This window comes from Myxocyprinus asiaticus, chromosome 8 (assembly GCF_019703515.2).
Source record: "Myxocyprinus asiaticus isolate MX2 ecotype Aquarium Trade chromosome 8, UBuf_Myxa_2, whole genome shotgun sequence".
NCBI classification, from domain to species: Eukaryota; Metazoa; Chordata; class Actinopteri; order Cypriniformes; family Catostomidae; genus Myxocyprinus; species Myxocyprinus asiaticus.
Genome location: NC_059351.1, coordinates 3,413,595 through 3,432,500, shown reverse-complemented (window position 1 = coordinate 3,432,500; position 18,906 = coordinate 3,413,595). Strand labels below are relative to the sequence as shown.

Below are 18,906 nucleotides of genomic sequence, written 5' to 3'. Positions count from 1 at the left end.
CCCCACTCACCCAGCCCACTACCTTTCTGAACTGTTGCCTTCTGGCCGGCGCTAAAGAGCACTGAGCACCAGAACTGTCAGGCACAGCAACAGTTTTTTCCCTCAGGCTATCCATCTCATGAACTGTTAAAACTGCCCCACTGTTAATTATGTGCAATATACAGCTTAGTCTATTTATATTTATCCAACATATCCCACCTCTTCTGCCATTACATTCCCTTGTACTATCTGTATATAACAGATTTATATTTGTACATACGTATATACAGTATATATATATATATATATATATATATATATATATATATATATATATATATATATTTGTTTTTGTCTTACTGTGTATTTCTATATATACTTAGATTTTTATTCGCTTTTTATTTTTATTCTATATTTTTATTATCTCCGTCTTGCTGTTGTATTGTTTGTGCACTGGAAGCTTCTGTCACCAAGACAAATTCCTTGTTTGTGTAGCAATATTTAGCAATAAAGCTCAATCTAATTCTAATATACAGTACATTCAGTCAGGACGAAACTATCTCAAACTGTCCCGACTTCTATATGTATATTGTACTGTGTATGAATCTTATCCATGTGTCCACATGGGCGCTTGTTTGTGTGCATGATGGATTTACCTCTGTTGAGTGTGGCTGAGCTGTTCAGATCAGCCGTGATGAAAGATGATTCTGACTGCTTCCTGACAGTATCATTCCACATCCTTCGAATACGACTCTGAGAACACAAGCGAAAGACTGACTGTTTTAGTTTTGGATTGGAAGGAAATTTTTTCCAAAGAAAGCAAACAATGAAATAGAGACTTATGAAGCAGTAACAGTATAATAGTCTTCTAGAATGTCAAAGGCATGCTGTTCATATGACTGAAAGCATATTTAGTATATACTGTATGTAGTTGTCATCAGCCGTGTCCTGTATGGTGTGAACATTTTTACTATACTTACTATAAAACTACTTTAAAACAACATTTGTCCAGTTCTTGTATAATTACAATGCATGTAGGTTTTTTAACCTCATATTAACTACATAAAATATTTACAATTTTAAACTTAGAACAGCAGGACTATTAAAGTAAATTGCAAAAAAAAAAAAAAAAAAAGAGAGAGAGAGAGAGAGAGAGAGAGAGAGCTATGGGGTGATTGAAATGGTGAAAAACTTATATTATGCACTTGTATATGTTGAATAAAAAGTTGTCTGTGTTATTTTTCAACTACCCCTATCCGGAAATGCACATCTTTAGTTTAATTATTGTTTTCACCAAAAATAAATACAAAACATCACTTTTTATCAAACAATTATGATTATATGGAAGCGTGGCCCGTCAGCACAAATATTGTGTCTCCAACTATATATCTTGTAAATAACAATAAAAAACCTCGTCTGATTAAATATGTCTCATCTCGTGTATATATTGGCTACAAAAAGCTTCATTTGGTAAATACCATACCATAGAGCATTGTAACGGAGGAAACTCTCCACCATTTCAAAATAAGAGTCCGAGGTGAATTTCGAGCTTGCTTATAGTTAAACATCCCACGTTATGCATCAAATTGTAATTTTTTTCTGGTTATTATTGGCAATTAGGTTGCATAAAAAAAAAATGAATCTGGGATTTTTTTTATGTTGGACTCTTGTAGCCTCTATGTCTGTGCCCATCAAAGTAAGGGAAGACTAAGAATATTTTTTTAACATTCTATAAATTGATTTTAAAAACTATCGGCCGATTAATCAGTTATCGGCCTTTCCCACCACCTTAGTTATTGGTATCGTCAAAATTCACTATCGATCGGCCTCTACATGTCATGACTTTTTTGGTGTAAATCTTCTCTGATGGAATTGACCTTTAGCATTGATAACATTAAATATCATATCATGTTTTAATACATACTGCAGAAATCCCATGAAGTTGGTTTTGATTTTTCTTTCTGCACATAATAGCACTCTATATCAGTAAATAGAAATATTGAAAAGCTGTATGATGATATACAGTATATATATATATGAATTGTGAGTGCTGAGTGCTCAAGTAAGGCTGACTGTGACATTTGGTCATGTGGGACAGTATTCATTCATGAATGAGAGAATGGCTGAGCTAAAGTGCTCTCTCTGTGCGGATAAAATAACAGGCTGATGACTGAATTGACTGTTAACAGGTTCACCAGTCACTGGCCTAGAAAATTTGTTTGAGATGGTTTAGAGGATCCTCTGGGGTTGTGTGTACGGTATGTGCTGGGCCAGTCTGTGAGATCATGAAAATGTGCCCCACCTGTGTGTAAAATTGTCATAAAAACACCCATAGAACTGCGGCAATGTGATAAGTGAGATCTTTTTTAAGAGAACATGACTTTGTTTACTTGGTGCAACATAGATAGACAAACAAACAGACAGACAGACAGATAGACAGACAGATAGATAGATAGATAGATAGAATGATAGACAGACAGACAGATAAATAGAAAAAAGGACAGACAGATAAACAGACAGATAGACAGACAGACAGAAAGATAGACTGAGAGAAAGAAGGACAGACAGAAAGATAGATAGATAGATAGATAGAAGGACAGACAGACAGATAAGATAGACAGATAGACAGACAGACAGACAGATAGATAGTAGGATAGACAGACAGACAGATAGATAGAAAGAAGGACAGATGGACAGACAGACAGACAGACAGATAAATAGACAGATAGACAGACAGACAGATAGATAGATAGTAGGATAGACAGACAGACAGATACATAGAAAGAAGGACAGACAGACAGGCAGACAGACAGATAAATAGACAGATAGACAGACAGACAGATAGATAGAAAGAAGGACAGACAGACAGACAGACAGACAGATAAATAGATAGATAGACAGACAGACAGAAAGATAGAGAGAAAGAACGACAGACAGACAGACAGACAGAAAGATAGATAGAGAGAAAGAAAGAAGGACAGACAGACAGACAGACAGATAGATAGATAGATAGATAGACAGACAGATAGATAGATAAATCCTGTGTGTGTGTGCGTGCATGTTTGTGTTACCTGTGAATTGGTGGAATAGCGTCCAGGTGTGCGGGCTGTGCTAGTCTTAGTTGAAGTGGAGATGGTTGATTCCACACTCTTTCCACTGCAGCAGTGTGTTCGGAGACACCGGCCGTATTCCTTACGGACCTACACTCAGACACACACACACACACACACACACACACACACACACAGTTGGGTAAACAAAGGTGATTTGTTTTCAGGGGACAAGTGAACATATGTTCAAATGTTTGTGTGTGTGTGTGTGTGTGTGCGCGTGCTAGTTTTATTGGTACTTTCTCAGTGTGTAAAGTGTGTGTGTAAGTTTGTGAACAAGAAAGTAAACTTTTTTGTGGACGACAGAAACCCAATTAAACTCTCATATAATTTCTCTGACTTCAATCGTTAGCATGCTGGACGACCTTCCTAATGCTTCAAACAACACAACCTTTCTCCTTCCACCCTCACTCCATTTGCAAGCAACAGAGACCAACATTTTTATTGCTCCATGCAAAAACCTAGACATAATAACAGTGATGACCAAATATCAGTACAAACTCCCAGTTGTATCAGCAATAATACAGCTGTAATTGCTTTTTAATGTTGTTAACATGGAAGTTTTGTTATTGTTTGTGCAGCTGTTGAAAGAAGGCTCTCTAAGATCGGCCAAATAAAATCCATCGGTTTTATTCTCCGTCTCTATGGATGACTACACACCCAACTTCTCTGTAAAGACCTCAATCAAACAGGATTTACAGATTAAGATTTATATCACTGCTGTCTCCACAATGCTCAAATAAACCAAGATCAATCCCTCGTGTAAAAAAACAGTCTTTTCTGGGCTTTCGAGGGAATACATAATGCATGAAGATCCATTAGGTAGATAGTCCGATATATAAGTTCAAAATAGATCAAATCATTCACTTTGTGCTTAGAAGTTGCCTGCATGCACTTCTATTTAATGTAAAAGGAAAATGATACATTGACATTTCAGTTTTAAGGTTGGGCAATGGAATACATAATCCAATTGCACAGTACAGTACGACCCAATAATTCTGTCCGTCGGTGCATGGGAGTTTTCACACATGCACATATTATTTTTCCCTAATCAATAATGGTTTGCTTCCAAGGCTAAAATGCACCGGTCTAATGTGGATATGAGCACTTTCATGCTAAAGGCCATCAGAAAATCTATCATGAGCTAAATAAATCTGATGAGCTAAGGGTCTCTAATTGAGCATGCATGTGACAGAAGGGTTGATTAATGAGCTTATTACTAATAAGAGGCCAGTAAACCCTCTGTAAAAATGCCCAGGAAAGAGGTCAACTGAACCTAAATGTGTGTGTGCACATGATTGCGATACTGCAGCTGTATGGATTACACAGCGGAAACTGGGATCACAGTAGTTGCCACACTATTTACAGTATACTCAAGTGAATATTTCTCAGGGTGTGTTTACTTCTTAAAGTCAATTTTGGAATTGGCACATACCTTAAGATCTTGGCAACAAACATAGCGTCATTTTACCCCAGTACATATAGTCTTTAATTGGCTGTTTAATGGAAGGTTACATTGTGACAACTTACCCCTTATAGTGTGACAACATGCCATGCTATAAATGGGGTAAGTTGTCACAATGGAACCTTCTATTAAACAGCAACTTACAGCCTTTAATAAGCACTTAATGTAAATAGTATAATTATATAAATAATTATGAAACAGCTGAAATGTAAAAGGTAACATACAAAAATATCAAGCCATTGTTTTGGCCAACAAATACTATAAATTGCATAAATGTATAACATTTATTAGGGCAAATGAAGATTTTTAGAAGAATATCTCAGCTCTGTAGGTCCATACAATGCAAGTGAATGGTGATCAGACCTTTGTAGCTCCAAAATTCACATAAAGGCTTAAACTGTTAAATCCATATCTTCAGACACTATATGAGAGGTGTGAGTGAGTCAGTTTTTACCATAAATTCTCCTCCCTGCCCAGAAGGGGGCGATATGCACAAAAAATGTGAATCGCCAAAAACACAAGAAGAATGTGAAAGTTAAAGTGGAGATTGACTGAGCAGCGAGCAGAATTTAAAGGAAAAAAGGACTCCAGTGGTTAAACTCTGAAAGCGAAAGTAAAAGTGGAGATTTATAGTAAAAAAGGACTTAAATTTTGATCTGTTTCTCACCCACACCTATCATATCACTTCAGAAGACATGGATTAAACCACCAGAGTTGTCTGAAGTACTTTAATGTTGCCCTTATGTGGATTTTGGAGCTTAAAAATTCACTTGCATCGTAAGGACCTACAGAGCCGAAATATTCTTCTAAAGTCTTCATTTGTGTTTAGCAGAAGAAAGTCATACGCATCTGGGATGGCATAAGGGTGAGTAAATGATGAGAGAATCTTCATTTTTCCAGTGAACTATCCCTTTAAGAGAATTTTGCAGTAGGTGTTTGAAAGCGACAAACAAAACTGCTAGTGTAAACAAGCATTTGTGTAACTGGACATTTCACTCAAAACCTTATTGTTACTGAGATATACCCTGCATCTCATCTAGCCCCGGTCTCCAATATATGTGACTTTCTATGTTTATGTTTATGTGTGTGTGTGTGTGTGTTTTGTGTGTGTGTGTGTCACCTTCTTCTGCAGGATGCAGTGAAATATGAAGATGAACATTCCCTGCAGAGAATTGAAGCTGGTGAAGAGGTAGGCCATGATGACTGTACTCTCATTGATGTACATTAGCCCAAACGCCCAGGTCAAACCCAGTAGACACAGCAGAGCTATGGCACCTATAACCCATGACCTGAGAGAGAGAGAGAGAGAGAGAGAGAGAGAGTATGAAATGAAACAGTGCATTACCATGTCAAAGGTTTGTAATTCTTTTTCTCTCTCTTCTTCACACACAACCAAGGGTGTAGATTTGGTTTGATCATTGGGGGGGTTTCTTCTACATATCTTTGTATAAATAAGTTATAAATATTGGGGGTGTTTGTTCTAGCTAGTCTTGATTATTTTTTTGGGGGGGGGGGGTTACCTACCCTTCATCCCCCCTGGAATCAACGCCCATGCACACAACACACATTTTCACTTATGACCTGGTCTCTTTCCGCAAAATTAAAGGACTATTCTGGGTTCAATACATGTTAAGCTCTGACAGCATTTGTGGTATAATGTTGATTACCACAAAAATTAATTTCGACTCGTTCCTCCTTTTCTTTAAAAAAAGCAAAAATCGAGATAACAGTGAGACACTAACAATGGAAGTGAATGGGGGTCAATATTTGAACATTAAAATACTGTTTCAAAAGTATAGCCACAAGATGTAAACAATGTTCTTGTAAACTTTTAGTGATTTTAGTGTGATAAAATCACTTACTAACCTTTTCTGTGTAACGTTATAGCCATTTTTACAACTTTGTTGTAATGTCAACAAACCCTAAAGCCCTAAAACGACTGTAAAAATTTCAATTTAAACAGCTTTACAGCTCAAATAATACATGAGTTTTAACAAAAGAATTAATGTAAGTTCTTTTATAAAATTATAAACTTCACATTTCTGCTTTTAAACCCTCTAAAAATTGGCCCCATTGACTTCCATTGTAAGTGCCTCCCTGTAACCTCAGTTTTTGCTTTTTATTTAAAGAAAAGAAGAGACGAGTCACAATACTTTTTTGGTAAACAACATTATGCCACAAAAGCTGTCGATTGAGTTTAACTTGCATTGAACCCGGAATATTCCTTTAACCACATTTCTCTTATTTTAGTGAAACTAACGCATTTCTCTTCATTCAAGGCGATGAAGAAATAAGTCAAAAGCTTACAGAAACAGTAAGTCATTCTGTTACATATGATAAAACAACTAGCCTCCATCGGGAACAATGTATACGCAAGACCAAAAGCCTTTAAGGCAAATTACATCACAGAGTTAAACTGCATATCGGTGCTGATGTGTGAATGGTAACAAAATGGCAAAAAAGACAAAAAGTGAATGTGACTTAGGGTACATTTCCCAAATAATATCTGTCTCCACAATTTATGCTATTTAACCCTGATAAAAAAAATGACTTGCATGCATAACTTCACTACTTGTGGGCGGGTCCTGTCTCACAGTTCGTGGGTAAACCCTCAAAGATTTGCGGTACACTGCTGACCTCAGCCACTTTATATTACCCAAGTATATTACGTAAAATATTGCCATTTTATTGGCCAGTATCTGTTTCTTCAGTTCAACATTAATAAGATCAGAATATAAACTGTCTATAAAGGGCATTATTGCACCGCAGTCAAATGTCACGCTGGCTCCAGCCATAATGTCTACTAGTCTGTACTTAGCAATAAGTCTCACACCCATTTAGTGATGTTATTTACTCTTTAGGGTCACACACATACACACACACACACACACACATTCAACCTGCAACCCATTTATACTGTAAATTGTGCTAATTTGACAGGCTAATGTTTGGCACTAAAGATCATTAGAGAGAGCGAAAGAGAGAGAGAGAGAGAGAGAGAGAGAGAGAGACATACAAACAGACAGGGGGAAAGAGAGACAGTAAACTCTTGGGAGGATGATAAATACAGAGAGACATTAAATAAGTATTATTGTTTCCATCAGAGACAATAATAATCAATAAACAATGACAAATCAAGATGGAAAGAATGACAGACAGACAGATAGACAGACAGACAGACAGAAATATTGATTGTGAACCAACTTGGGACTGATACAGACAGACAACACGCACTCATGAAGATTTATAATTACATTTTGAGTTTAATGAACCATGTTGGAGAATTGACGAATCACTGCAATCAATTTAACATTAAGAGTCAATCATACAGTGGAGGAACTACACGGTTAAACAGTCCAATCAGAATGCAGGATTCTGAGAACTGTCACTCTGATTGGCTAGAGACCCTTACCAGTGACTATCCATAACAAGCCATGTTTCAACAGAATGCTGGAATGTAAAACAGAAAAAAAGGATGGAAAAGAAAAAAACAAAGGAAAAGACAGATGAGGCTGATGAATGATTCATAAACATTATAAATAAAACAAAACAAACTCAAGAAATGGAAAACACAAATACAATGAACAATTTGCTCACACTTACTATGAAGCCTGTATTTATAATGCATTATAAGGGTATTCTTAACGCATTATAATGTATGTATAATGCCTTATAATAAACCTTATAATATGTCTCATAAATAATAGTAACAATGGTTATAATATGATATAACACTTACCTATTTGTAGTTATAACTTTTAAGATTATGATGCATTATAACACACGATTAAGCCTGTGTTTATAATGCATTATAAGGGTATTCTTAACGCATTATAATGTATGCATAATGCCTTATAATAAACCTTATAATATGTCTCATAAATAATAGCAATAATGGTTATAATATGATATAACACTTACCTATTTTTTGTTATAACTTTTAAGATTATGATGCATTATAACACACGATTAAGCCTGTATTTATAATGCATTATAAGGGTATTCTTAACGCATTATAATGTATGCATAATGACTTATAATGAACCTTATAATATGTCTCATAAATAATAATAACAATGGTTATAATATGATATAACACTTACCTATTTGTAGTTATAACTTTTAAGATTACGATGCATTATAACACACGATGAAGCCTGTATTTATAATGCATTATAAGGGTATTCTTAACACATTATAATGCAAGCATAATGCCTTATAATAAACCTTATAATATGTCTCATAAATAATAGTAACAATGGTTATAATATGATATAACACTTACCTATTTGTGGTTATAACTTTTAAGATTACGATGCATTGTAACACATGATTAAGCCTGTATTTATAATGCATTATAAGGGTATTCTTAACACATTATAATGTATGAATAATGCCTTATAATAAACCTTATAATATGTCTCATAAATAATAATAACAATGGTTATAATATGATATAACACTTACCTATTTGTTGTTATAACTTTTAAGATTACGATGCATTATAACACATGATGAAGACTGTATTTATAATGCATTATAAGGGTATTCTTAACGCATTATAATGTATGCATAATGACTTATAATGAACCTTATAATATGTCTCATAAATAATAATAACAATGGTTATAATATGATATAACACTTAACTATTTGTGGTTATAACTTTTAAGGTTATGATGCATTATAACACACGATTAAGCCTGTGTTTATAATGCATTATAAGGGTATTCTTAACACATTATAATGCATGCATAATGCCTTATAATAAACCTTATAATATGTCTCATAAATAATAATAACAATGGTTATAATATGATATAACACTTACCTATTTGTGGTTATAACTTTTAAGATTATGATGCATTATAACACACGATTAAGCCTGTATTTATAATGCATTATAAGGGTATTCTTAACACATTATAATGTATGCATAATGCCTTATAAAGAACCTTATAATATGTCTCATAAATAATAGTAACAATGGTTATAATATGATATAACACTTACCTATTTGTAGTTATAACTTTTAAGATTACGATGCATTATAACACATGATTAAGCCTGTATTTATAATGCATTATAAGGGTATTCTTAACGCATTATAATGTATGCATAATGACTTATAATGAACCTTATAATATGTCTCATAAATAATAATAACAATGGTTATAATATGATATAACACTTACCTATTTGTAGTTATAACTTTTAAGATTACGATGCATTATAACACATGATTAAGCCTGTATTTATAATGCATTATAAGGCATTATAATGTATGCCTTATAAAGAACCTTAATATGTCTCATAAATAATAGTAACAATGGTTATAATATGTTCCATTTGTAGTTATACTTTTAAGTTACATGCATTATACATGATTAGCCTGATATATAATGCATTATAAGTACTAACGCATTATAATGTATGCAATGACTATAAGCCTATATATGTCTCATAAATAATAATAACAATGGTTATAATATGATATAACACTTACCTATTTGTAGTTATAACTTTTAAGATTACGATGCATTATAACACACGATGAAGCCTGTATTTATAATGCATTATAAGGGTATTCTTAACACATTATAATGTATGTATAATGCCTTATAATAAACCTTATAATATGTCTCATAAATAATAGTAACAATGGTTATAATATGATATAACACTTACCTATTTGTGGTTATAACTTTTAAGGTTATGATGCATTATAACACACAATGAAGCCTGTATTTATAATGAATTATAAGGGTATTCTTAACACATTATAATGTATGAATAAAGCCTTATAATAAATGTTCTTGTGACTTCGTACATTCTCAGTGTGCAAATGAGTAAAAATCCATAATTTACAGTTCCAGTGCCTAGCCTTTTTCATTTTTTGAGTGTTTCCTCTGAGGCCAATGTTCATTTTAATGTAATCAATTTTAAGCTGATAACTCTTTTACATCTGAAATAATGTTAGGTGATTTCATTGATTTTATTATATATTTTATTTTCTCAGTATTACAATAAAAATGTTCAAAGCAAATGTGTCTTATAACCACTTCATAATATCATATGGCTGTTTAATAGAAGACCTACTTTAGCTTTTATTACTTTATTTAAAGCAGACAAAGACCACTTATAAATGATTATGATCACATTATGAAGCCTTATAGATGTTTACAAGAAGACATTGCATTTGTCATTTGACTTGAAGCGGTAAAAGACCACTCATAAGTTGTAGGAAGATATTGTGTAGGTTTTGATCTTTTGTCAAAATATAAAACGTACAATACTTTATACTGTAACTATGAGACCTATAATACATTATAACTTAAAATAAATGTGGATAAAACGTGGTGTTGATCATGCGTTATAATGCAGTATACTCTTAAAAGTTATAACCATAAATAGATAAGTATCATATTATAACTGCTGTCACAATTATTTCTACTGTTGAGACAATTCAGCATATTTAAGGTTTATTATAAGGCATTATGCATACATTATAATGTGTTAAGAATACCCTTATATGCATTCTAAATACAGGCTTCATTACCAAAAAGTTTACTTTTGATGATGATGGTGAAATATGGTTGTATTTTCCCAGTCGACACAATTTTACATACATGCATTGAGTGGAATTTGATAATGTGAGATGAAAATGAATAAATATACAAGTAAACAAACACACAGAGTAACAAGATGGTTTAGGAGCCCATGCACCTTCTAACAAAGTGGAAATTGTTACAGTGGGAGGGGCTAAGAAGATCTCAGTAGCCAATCAGCTTACAGAAGCAGAGCTGATCTATTCTATGCACTGCAGCTTTAAATCTGTGGATGAAATTTGTGCTGAGGCTGCAATTCCGACTGGGCCAGACTCTCTAACTTTAACTTAAGACCAACATAGAATTGATTAAATTAGCCATCTTGTGTCCTGGTTCTAGAGCTGTTCCTCTCTGTTCAATAAAACAGTCCTAAAATGTTTTTTGTTACTGGTTTGGTGACAAAGAGAGTAACAGTACTAAGGAAATAGGGTTAGAGAATGACACTAGTACTTGTGAAGGCAGAGTGTAAGATGTACAGTATGTATGCTAAGAAGAAAAGTTTCACTGTGTTCTTCTGTTAGGTACATCCTTGGGGAGTCTGGGATCCCTAGATAAAGACAAACTCAACAGAACATGAGGGTTCCAAGTGTTCAAATACTTTCTGAATTGCAGCAGAAATTCTGCATCTGGGACACAGATTTCAACAGTGACTCCTCAGATTGTGTTCTATACATCAAAAAGAATAATCAATTACTGAAATATGCTAACTAACCTAGATTCAGCATCTACTGTCTGCCATTGGGCTGATGAGTATAGATGAGGCATACTACACACTGTGAATAGCACATTTTCTAAACCCCCATATCACTGGCTGTACTTCAGTACACCCTGATATGCCAGTCTCTCATGCCCTAGCAACTGTATTTCAAAAATACTTCATTTGAATAAATAGCACAGGGAATATAATTTATAAGAGTTTTTTTTTATTTAATAATTCCTGTTTTTGTCCCGTGAGAATTTAAGCATCAAGGAGAATATGACAGATAAAAAAAGAGACCTTAAAATGCGCCTAACTTTAGACAGGCGCTAGAACTTTCTTCTCATTTAATCACCTCTAAGGAATGGTCAGGTAATAAAGGACAATTATGTGTTTAGTGACAATGGAGACAGTAGCAGTGCGAGCCGAGAAAAACAATGTATCACACACAAACACACACAGCCACAAATAAAGCATAAATTTCTCACTTGATGTTGTCCAGGCAACCAGAGTCAGGTTTAAGAATCGCCGTATGGTGAAACATCTTATACAGCGCAATACCCAGGAAAATAACATTGAGCTGCAACACAAAATAGCATAAATTATAAAATACATGCAGTAACTGTTTACAAGTATAAAACTGGGTTCCCACACCTTTTAACCAATGAATTTGCTGTCTTTTGTTATTTCTGGATATGGATTTTTAATTATCTATCTGTAATTATAATCATTTTCTAAAGGTTACTGGCGTGTATTTTTATTCCTACAACAGTTAGTTCTGGTCCTCTAAACTGAATGTACAAGCGGCATTCCCAGAGTGCTGATATTATGCAGTAATTATGAGTTCCGGGGCACACGAATGACCAAGAGAAGTGTTATTTACAAGAGTGAAACTCAGAATTCTAGGTGATACCTGAGTTGCCAAGTTGTGACATTGGAAGTGACGTTTCACATCATGAAAGATGATGGAAAGAAAAGATTTTGTAAAAATATTAAAATGTCAGTCTGACGAGGAGGAGGGTGTGGCCGGGCCATGAGGGTGTATGGCCGGCGCTGAATCAGCTGATCAGCAGGAGAGCGAGATAAAGGGGAGCCTGAGACGCCAGGTCGAGAGAGAGAGAGACGCATGTGGCTGCGCTGCATAACGAACACAAAACTTATGGCGAGAGAACACAAAACTCTTGCGAGTGAACACAAAACTTATTGCGAAAGAACACAAAACTATTGCGAGTGAACAAAACTATTGCGAGGGAACACAATTATTGCGAGAGAACACAAAACTATTGCGAGAGAACACAAAACTTATTGCGAGCTAACACAAAACTTATTGCGAAAGAACACAAACTATTGCGAGAACACAAAACTATTGCGAGAGAACACAAAACTTATTGCGAGCGAACACAAATCTTATTGCAAAAGAACAAAACTTATTGCGAGTGAACACAAAACTATTGCGAGAGAACACAAAACTATTGCGAGAGAACACAAAACTTATTGCGAGCGAACACAAAACTATTGCAAGAGAACACAAAACTATTGCGAGAGAACACAAAACTTATTGCAAGCGAACACAAAACTTATTGCGAGCGAAACACAAAACTTATGGCGAGAGAACACAAAACACTTGCGAGTGAACACAAAACTTATTGCGAAAGAACACAAAACTATTGCAAGTGAACAAAACTATTACGAGGGAACACAATTATTGCGAGAGAACACAAAACTATTGCGAGCGAACACAAAACTTATTGCGAGCGAAACACAAAAACTATTGCGAGAACACAAAACTTATTGCGAGCGAACACAAAACTATTGCGAGCGAACACAAAACTATTGCAAGAGAACACAAAACTGTTGCGAGAGAACACAAAACTTATTGCGAGCGAACACAAAACTATTGCGAGAGAACACAAAACTGTTGCGAGAGAACACAAAACTATTGTGAGAGAACACAAAACTATTGCGAGCGAACACAAAACTTATTGCGAAAGAACACAAAACGTATTGCGAAAGAACACAAAACTATTGCGAGAACAAAACTTATTGCGAGCGAACAAAATTTATTGCGAGCGAACACAAAACTTATTGCGAAAGAACACAAAACTTATTGCGAGTGAACACAAAACTATTGCGAGAGAACACAAAACTATGGTGAGAGAACAAAACTTATTGCGAGAGAACAAAACGTATTGTGAGCGAACACAAAACTTATTGCGAGAGAACACAAAACTTATTGCGAGAGAACACAAAACTATTGCGAGAGAACACAAAACTATTGCGAGGGAACATGAAACTATTGCGAGTGAACAAAACCTATTGCGAGAGAACACAAAACTATTGCGAGGGAACATGAAACTATTGCGAGTGAACAAAACGTATTGCGAGAGAACACAAAACTATTGCGTGAGAACACGAAACTATTGCGAGAGAACACAAAACTTATTGCGAAAGAACAAAACTATTGCGAGGGAACATGAAACTATTGCGAGTGAACAAAACGTATTGCGAGAGAACACAAAACTATTGCGAGAGAACACGAAACTATTGTGAGAGAACAAAAAATTATTGCAAGGGAACATGAAACTATTGCGAGTGAACAAAACTTATTGCGAGAGAACACAAAAATATTGCGAGGGAACATGAAACTATTGGGAGTGAACAAAACTTATTGTGAGCAAACAAAACTTATTGCGAGGGAACACAAAACTATTGCGAGCGTACACAAAACGTATTGCGAGGGAACACAAAACTTATTGCGAGCGAACACAAAACTTATTGCGAAAGAACACAAAACTTATTGCGAGTGAACACAAAACTATTGCGAGAGAACACAAAACTATTGCGAGAGAACAAAACTTATTGCGAGAGAACACAAAACTATTGCGAGAGAACACAAAACTATTGCGAGAGAACACAAAACTTATTGCGAGCGAACACAAAACTTATTGCGAGCGAAACACAAAACTTATGGCGAGAGAACACAAAACTCTTGCGAGTGAACACAAAACTTATTGCGAAAGAACACAAAACTATTGCGAGTGAACAAAACTATTGCGAGGGAACACAATTATTGCGAGAGAACACAAAACTATTGCGAGCGAACACAAAACTTATTGCGAGCGAAACAAAACTTATGGCGAGAGAACACAAAACTCTTGCGAGTGAACACAAAACTTATTGCGAAAGAACACAAAACTATTGCGAGTGAACAAAACTATTGCGAGGGAACACAATTATTGCGAGAGAACACAAAACTATTGCGAGAGAACAAAACTTATTGCGAGCGAACACAAAACTTATTGCGAAAGAACACAAACTATTGCGAGAACACAAAACTATTGCGAGAGAACACAAAACTTATTGCGAGCGAACACAAAACTTACTGCAAAAGAACACAAAACTTATTGCGAGTGAACACAAAACTATTGCGAGAGAACACAAAACTTTTGCGAGAGAACACAAAAGTTATTGCGAGCGAACACAAAACTTATTGCGAAAGAACACAAACTATTGCGAGAACACAAAACTATTGCGAGAGAACACAAAACTTATTGCGAGCGAACACAAAACTTACTGCAAAAGAACACAAAACTTATTGCGAGTGAACACAAAACTATTGCGAGAGAACACAAAACTTTTGCGAGAGAACACAAAAGTTATTGTGAGCGAACACAAAACTATTGCGAGAGAACACAAAACTATTGCGAGAGAACACAAAACTTATTGCGAGCGAACACAAAACTTATTGCGAGAGAACACAAAACTATTGCGAGAGAACACAAAACTATTGCGAGAGAACACAAAACTGTTGCGAGAGAACACAAAACTATTGCGAGAGAACACAAAACTATTGCGAGCGAACACAAAACTTATTGCGAAAGAACACAAAACTTATTGCGAGAACACAAAACTATTGCGAGAGAACACAAAACTTACTGCGAGCGAACACAAAACTTATTGCGAGCGAACACAAAACTATTGCGAGAGATCACAAAACTTATTGCGAGAGAACAAAACGTATTGCGAGCGAACACAAAACTTATTGCGAGAGAACACAAAACTATTGCGAGAGAACACGAAACTATTGCGAGGGAACATGAAACTATTGCGAGTGAACAAAACCTATTGCGAGAGAACACAAAACAATTGCGAGGGAACATGAAACTATTGCGAGTGAACAAAACGTATTGCGAGAGAACACGAAACTATTGCGAGTGAACAAAACGTATTGCGAGAGAACACGAAACTATTGCGAGAGAACACGAAACTATTGCGAGAGAACACAAAACTTATTGCGAAAGAACACAAAACTATTGCGAGGGAACATGAAACTATTGCGAGTGAACAAAACGTATTGCGAGAGAACACAAAACTATTGCGAGAGAACACGAAACTATTGCGAGAGAACAAAAAACTATTGCAAGGGAACATGAAACTATTGCGAGTGAACAAAACTTATTGCGAGAGAACACAAAAATATTGCGAGGGAACATGAAACTATTGGGAGTGAACAAAACTTATTGTGAGCAAACAAAACTTATTGCAAGGGAACACAAAACTATTGCGAGCGTACACAAAACGTATTGCGAGGGAACACAAAACTTATTGTGAGCGAACACAAAACTATTGCGAAAGAACACAAAACTTATTGCGAGTGAACACAAAACTATTGCGAGAGAACACAAAACTATTGCGAGCGAACACAAAACTTATTGCGAGCGAGCGAACAAAACTTATTGCGAGCGAACACAAAACTTATTGCGAACGAACACAAAACTATTGCGAGTGAACAAAACTTATTGCGAGAGAACACAAAACTATTGCGAGCAAACACAAAACTTATTGCGAGAGAACACGAAAATATTGCGAGGGAACACGAAACTATTGCGAGAGAACAAAAAACTTATTGCGAGAGAACACAAAACTATTGCGAGAGAACAAAACTATTGCGAGGGAACACAAAACTATTGCGAGAGAACACAAAACTATTGCGAGAGAACACAAAACTTATTGCGAGCGAGCGAACACAAAACTTATTGCGAGCGAGCGAACAAAACTTATTGTGAGTGAACACAAAACTTATTGCGAACGAACACAAAACTATTGCGAGTGAACACAAAACTTATTGCGAGAGAACACAAAACTATTGCAAGCAAACACAAAACTTATTGTGAGAGAACACGAAAATATTGCGAGGGAACACGAAACTATTGCGAGAGAACACAAAACTTATTGCGAGAGAACACAAAACTATTGCGAGAGAACAAAACTATTGCGAGGGAACACAAAACCATTTGCGAGAGAACAAAACTATTGCGAGAGAACACAAAACTATTGCGAGAGAACACAAAACTATTGCGAGAGAACACAAAACTTATTGCGAGGGAACGCAAAACTATTGCGAGAGAACACAAAACTATTGCGAGGGAACACAAAACTATAGCGAGAGAACACAAAACTTATTGCGAGAGAACACAAAACTATTGCGAGGGAACACAAAACTATTGCGAGTGAACACAAAACTTATTGCGAGTGAACACAAAACTAATCGTGAGAGAACACAAAACTATTGTGAGGGAACATGAAACAATTGCGAGCAGACAAAACTTATTGTGAGAGAACACAAAATTATTGCGAGGGCACGCAAAACTATTTCAGAACAAAAATTCCAGCCCTGTCCTCTTATGAGCTCCATAGAATCCTGCTGAAAACTCAAACAGACAATTAACAATCCACAATAAATGGTAACACACACTCTCTTCCTCTATATATAGAAGTGGGGTGTTTGGAGGTGCTCTGCCTGTCTTGTGGGTTTACTGTGACTTTCACATAATTGGGAAAATGCCCTCGACAGACCATTATCTGAACCCCCCTGTGTGTGTGTGTGTGTGTGTGTGTGTGTGACAGTGTGGAATTCGCTTTGCTCTATCATTTTCTAAACCCCCTGTGTGTGTGTGCGTTAAACTTACCATGATGATGAGAGTAGCAGGCCCAATGAAACTCCATATGAAGTATGTATCTAACCTTAGCCAGCACCTATAAAGAGAAAGAGAAAGAGAGAAAGGGAGATGTTCAATGAAAATTACCTCCAACCCACTTAAATTACGATCAAAGCAATATCTATTCAGATCCTAAGAAGGAATTAACACGTTATGTTCTTATGTTGGGATCATTGTATTCAAGAAGTGCTTATTGCCTTATTGAAGTCAAACGACTGATTGACAGCCCAGAGCTGAATTATTAAACTCATCTCTGCTTTACTGAAATCAACTCTACAGCCCAGCAGGAGTGGAAGCATCGCTGTTTGAATGTGTGTGTGTGTGTGTGTGTGTGTCGTGTGTGTGTATTTCTGGCCACCACCACAGTCAGACATGCTACTTCTATAAAGAACAGATACCATTTGCAAGAGAATGCAGAAATCAAATAGGATTATAAATATTTTAGGATTTTCAATTCATGTGTGCTGGGATTAGGCCATGCAGACATGCTTTTTGTTCTATATTTTAGCTCTTACCAGGCTGGCAATGTTTTCACCAACATCTGCCATGACTACACCTTATTTTCCTCTCCACCACGGGGACCTGCTCTTTATGGTTTTTATCCAGAGGCGTAGGGCCGAAATAAAAAATTACGAATTTGAAAAGCACTGATGTTCATCAGCCAAAAAAAGGGGGATGAATGTTGAAATTTCTAAAAGTGGCAAGGACATAACAATAATGATTCCTACGTCCTTCTTTATCTCCACGGATGGCGCAGGTAAGCAAGATCTGCACTACAATAGCGTTCTTCCTCCTTCCGTACAATTCTTGTTTTTAAATGAGTGTGACCTATTTTTGTGATCTAAGGAGACTGAGACTTGAGTGCCCACCACTTATTCATATGCCACGTTCAGCATCTCATCTTTAAATGATGATTTTTGCTGCAATATTTATCCGAGAGGGCATCCCTCATGGCGGTGTCTGGCCACTAACTGCAGTAATGCCAGCTGAATAGTTTCCTTTATGAATATGAATTAGGGCAATTTCAACAGTTTACCCGTTTCAGGAC

The 18,906-nt window shown here is 35.7% G+C and overlaps 1 protein-coding gene across 1 annotated transcript in view; it reads right to left on the bottom strand.

The window, feature by feature from the left end:
- Nucleotides 1-18,906, bottom strand: part of LOC127444944 (adhesion G protein-coupled receptor L3-like) — a 163,162-nt gene that overhangs the window by 10,593 nt on the left and 133,663 nt on the right. Inside the window, exons 17-21 of the mRNA XM_051704623.1 lie at nucleotides 17,829-17,895; nucleotides 12,348-12,439; nucleotides 5,675-5,843; nucleotides 3,051-3,179; nucleotides 636-732 (exon numbers count right to left, since the gene is read on the bottom strand). Coding sequence (XP_051560583.1) covers nucleotides 636-732; nucleotides 3,051-3,179; nucleotides 5,675-5,843; nucleotides 12,348-12,439; nucleotides 17,829-17,895 — 554 coding nt within the window. The remainder of the gene's footprint in view (nucleotides 1-635; nucleotides 733-3,050; nucleotides 3,180-5,674; nucleotides 5,844-12,347; nucleotides 12,440-17,828; nucleotides 17,896-18,906) is intronic.